This window comes from Ciona intestinalis, unplaced genomic scaffold (assembly GCF_000224145.3).
Source record: "Ciona intestinalis unplaced genomic scaffold, KH HT000378.1, whole genome shotgun sequence".
NCBI classification, from domain to species: domain Eukaryota; kingdom Metazoa; phylum Chordata; class Ascidiacea; order Phlebobranchia; family Cionidae; genus Ciona; species Ciona intestinalis.
In genome coordinates this window covers 8301-12317 of record NW_004190699.1, presented here as the reverse complement: position 1 = coordinate 12317, position 4017 = coordinate 8301, and the positions used below count along the sequence as shown (strand labels likewise).

Genomic DNA, 4017 nt, shown 5'->3' with positions numbered 1-4017 from the left:
GAATCTTTAACTTCAACTATTTTATCTCTCTGGCATAAGCTTAACTGCACTCTGCAAGAAAGACAAACAAATCGGAAAACGTTCAATTAATGCCCTAAACTAGAACTATAGATGAAATAAGCAGTATGTTTGTATAATTCCAATAAAGTTCCTACCATAGGTTGCTTCCTGTATGACTTTTCTGACGATGTAACCACCCTTCTTATACTTGGGACAGTGCTGTCCTGAAGGATAAATTTCAATTAAAATAAATGGAATTTTAGCATATAACTATTTTAGTCAATAGTTGATAAGTTTACCTGCACTCCATGCCAAGAAAGGAAAAACAAATCATCTTAGGAACAATTAATGCCCTAAACTAGAACTATAGATGAAATAAGCAGTATGTTTGTATAATTCCAATAAAGTTCCTACCATAGGTTGCTTCCTGTATGACTTTTCTGACGATGTAACCACCCTTCTTATACTTGGGACAGTGCTGTCCTGAAGGATAAATTTCAATTAAAATAAATGGAATTTTAGCATATAACTATTTTAGTCAATAGTTGATAAGTTTACCTGCACTCCATGCCAAGAAAGGAAAAACAAATCATCTTAGGAACAAAATTATTTAACTAGACTATGAAAAGCCTCAACAGTCGATGTTTGGTAAGTCCAAGAAAGCTGAGCAATATCTTTTAGAAGCCTGGAGTTGCACACAATCTTCTCCATTTGTACAGCAGCTTTTGTACCTAGAAAGAGCAATAAATAAATACTCATTCTTAATAATTTTAATACTGGTATATAAATAGTGGTTGAAGCCAAGCTTTCTGTCGTTCCTGGCCCTGAAGATCACCATGGAGGCATCTTGAGAAACGTCCCGAGAAGTCGTGATGTCGATTTTGTACATGGTATATGATTAAGGTAAACTTATCAACCACTAACTGACTATCATCTGGAGGGGTGGAGACCACAGACCAGTAAAGATGATTTATAATACTGGCCACCCAACCATTTAATCCCTCACAGCCTTTTGACCTGGCAGTTGATTTTAACTTTTTCTTCAATCCTAAATTGAATAATTTAAATATCGATACCTGAATTAATTGTTTCATAAACAATATAATATTTATTAGCTCACCTTTAGCAACATGCCATATGTCAAACAAATGCTTGATATGAGGATGTTGATCTCGCAGATATTTCTTTATAGAAACGTGTCTATTCGTGATAAGAGTATCAACAGGTACAAAGTTCTGGATCCGCTGCAGAGACCTTGCCAATCCCTCTTGCTCCATGTGGTGGTAGCTACCCCCCACTTCACTACTCTTTTGACACAAAAGTTATATCAAAACAGAACGAAGATATAATAAATTGCAAAATAGGCATTCATTTTTTATGTTTACCTGGATGGTCTGTATGTCGACAACAGCTTTCATTCTTAATTCCATCATGGTGTAGGTCCCGTACTTGGCACTGTGTCCAGGGGAATCGGCACGTTCATCACCACCACATACTATACCACCATCCTCTGCCTGCAAGGTACTTAACATCCACATCTGTCTCTCCCTCCATAGCTGCATGGTTGCTGTGTGCAACACCATCTGTTGGTGGCGGAAAAATGTTCGGACAGAAATAACAGCTGTTCCCATATGCTTTAAAACCCGTAGTACCTTCGAAGCAGTAGCTCCTGCAAACAGAATGCCTGCAGACAGAAGAATGTTACCAGCAGGTACTTTTCCAAAATTTGGCTGACTGTTCCATGTATTGGAGTGACCACAATCTTTACATCTTAGAAAAAGTTTCAAAAGAGTTCCAAATTCTTTCTTGGTCCAGAGAATCTTTCTGCATCCACAGTTAGGACAACTGCACCAGCATGACAAAAGCTGGACAATGCAAACCCAGAATATAAAATATTTTCGGTTATCCTGACCAAGCTGCGGGTTGGTAGTGGTTTCTGCAGATGGACCATCATCCATGGACAGGTCTGAAGTTTCAGACATTGCATAATCAAGATCTTTTGAATCATTGTCCAAGATATCACACTCGCTGTTCAAGTCATCAATCAGTTCTGATACTGCTGCTCAATAAAAATCACATGTCAGGTGACAAGTCAGATTTTATTATTACACACTAACAAAACTTACTGGTTACAACTTCAGCTGTCTGTGTGGATGCCGAAACCATGACAGGTCCAGGTTGTACAGAAGATGTTTGCGTTCCTGCAGTGAGTATTAATATCAAAAATAATAAAAAAACACTTTATGTAGGCTTACAGAACATAAAACATATATTCACCAAAGAAAATTTTCAAACATTTAAAATAGGTTTTGACTTTCATATTTTACCCTTTACTCTGCTTTTGGGTTTGACAGCAACGGATACAGTCCTGGTTTTAATCCTTTTAGGTATGTCAGCTTGGCAACTTGCATCGCAGTTCTGAAGTAAAATAATACAAAAGCTAATTAGTTTTTAAAAAGTCATTTGATTTTTAGAGTGATTAAATGTACAGCAGATTAACCAGACATACCAAGAGTGAAGCTTCTATTGTAGTTTCAGCTTCAACACGCTGTTCATGTTGTGCGAAAGCATCAGAAAGAACCTGGAAAGTTTTAATTCAAATATATACATATAACAAATATTAATATTAAAAAAGTGTTTTAAGCCTGGAAAACTTTCTTGGTTCTTTGATTACTGTATAACTTGTATCAGGATGGACAGGAGCTTACTTGTATAATATCTAATCTGTACTATCTTGGTTTTCCACAAAATGCATTACACTGTTACTTAAAGAAATAATGGTTTAAACATGTATACTTGTATTTTCTGTCTTTTCTGGACACAAGTTCTAACTTTCTTGAGGGTGGAACTGGTATCATGCTGACTCTGCCGCTCAAAACCTGCCCCGTCAAAACTGACATCAAAAGAAACTCCCGGACTTGTTATAACTGCAGCTGTAGCATTCGGTTTACGTGCATTCCTGCGGAAAACTGTAGGCACAGCTGTAGGCAATAACACTCGCTTATGTTGAACTTGGCAACCAAGTGATCTTTTTATGCTGGGAACGGTGTCAAAACAATCTATTTCAAAATGTTCAGAACAAAGAACAGAAGTGGGGGAAGGAAACCACTTGTCACGGGTGCGTCTTACTTGTTGTATCCACTTTGAACGAAGCTCTGGATCTTTAGGAAACTTGAATAAACTAATACCGTTCTCGTGAGTGTTAGAACAAAATCCAGCAACACAACGCGAAGGCATGATCTTTATTAAATAAAATTCGCAAATCTCTCTTCAGTAAAAACTTTTCGCGCTACTGTTCTTGCGCTGACGTCACAAGGTAGTGGTATCATTTTTACGCCGCAAACTGGGGAGTCGATTTGTTTTACTTAAAAACGTTATATTTATCGCGTAAATAAAGTTTCTCGCCTGTAAACGTTGGAGAAACTACTTATTAAAATAAGATGCATTGTTTCATACTAAGTTTGCATTAGGTAAAAGTTCATGTCATGAGCACTTTAACTCACTAAATATCTGACAATGTGGTGAACGAGATATGGTTTCCATACTCATCTTTTTCCCTGTCCAATGTAAAATCGGATGATTCCGCTTTTCGATAGAGTCAACCCCTCTACACATCTGGATATTTTCCATATATCCCCTAAATTGCCAAAAATGTTGTACTTAATTAAATAGCTTTACCCACCCTAAAACAAAACACAGCGCTTTTAAGATAGTTATTCATACTTAATAGAGAATGTAGCGTATCTTCTTTTGGGTTAGGAAGTTCAATCAAAATATCCAAATCTATGGGCAATCCATACATGTACAAAGTTAAAATTTTGATGTTTCTGTCAATGCAGATACTACAAAAAAAAGTTACAATAGTTTCATATTTATCTAATCATTACAACAGTTCCATATTTATCTAGTTTTAAAATTATTGTATAAAACTTACCGAAATTTAGAAACCACTTCATGCTCCGAACATGAAATCAATATAAACAAAATCTGCATGTTTATATATAGCCCACATATCTG

The 4017-nt window shown here is 36.3% G+C and overlaps 2 protein-coding genes and 1 long non-coding RNA gene across 7 annotated transcripts in view; all 3 read right to left on the bottom strand.

The window, feature by feature from the left end:
• LOC113475407 overlaps positions 1 to 2755 on the bottom strand; it is a 4265-nt gene extending 1510 nt beyond the window's left edge. For 2 of the 5 annotated variants that reach the window (XM_026839528.1, XM_026839530.1), the window contains exons 1-3: positions 2328 to 2755; positions 2127 to 2201; positions 1386 to 2059 (exon numbers count right to left, since the gene is read on the bottom strand). In XM_026839528.1, the coding sequence (XP_026695329.1) occupies positions 1386 to 2059; positions 2127 to 2166 (714 nt within the window). In that variant the 5' untranslated portion in view covers positions 2167 to 2201; positions 2328 to 2755. Of the gene's footprint in view, positions 1 to 662; positions 1049 to 1120; positions 1323 to 1385; positions 2060 to 2126; positions 2202 to 2327 lie in introns of those variants that run through there. The other 3 variants (XM_026839531.1, XM_026839532.1, XM_026839529.1) reach the window with 3 other exon arrangements.
• Positions 2317 to 3237, bottom strand: LOC113475406 (THAP domain-containing protein 2-like). The gene is made up of 3 exons (XM_026839527.1): positions 2797 to 3237; positions 2510 to 2581; positions 2317 to 2418 (listed from the first exon to the last, which is right to left on the bottom strand). Exons 1-3 carry the CDS (start codon positions 3235 to 3237, stop codon positions 2317 to 2319), a joined length of 615 nt encoding a protein of 204 aa, XP_026695328.1.
• Positions 3238 to 3327: 90 nt separating this feature from the next.
• LOC113475409 lies at positions 3328 to 4017 on the bottom strand. The gene is made up of 2 exons (XR_003397158.1): positions 3935 to 4017; positions 3328 to 3842 (listed from the first exon to the last, which is right to left on the bottom strand). It is a non-coding gene; the product is annotated as an uncharacterized LOC113475409 (long non-coding RNA).

Bases quoted from the DNA above. Each gene is read 5' to 3' on its own strand.
- LOC113475406 (XM_026839527.1), bottom strand. From the start codon at position 3,237: ATGCCTTCGCGTTGTGTTGCTGGATTTTGTTCTAACACTCACGAGAAC. The intron at 2,582-2,796 runs GTATACATGTTT...AAAACTTTCCAG, and splicing joins AGAAAAGACAGAAAATACAA to GTTCTTTCTGATGCTTTCGC. The intron at 2,419-2,509 runs GTATGTCTGGTT...ATTTTACTTCAG, and splicing joins CAATAGAAGCTTCACTCTTG to AACTGCGATGCAAGTTGCCA.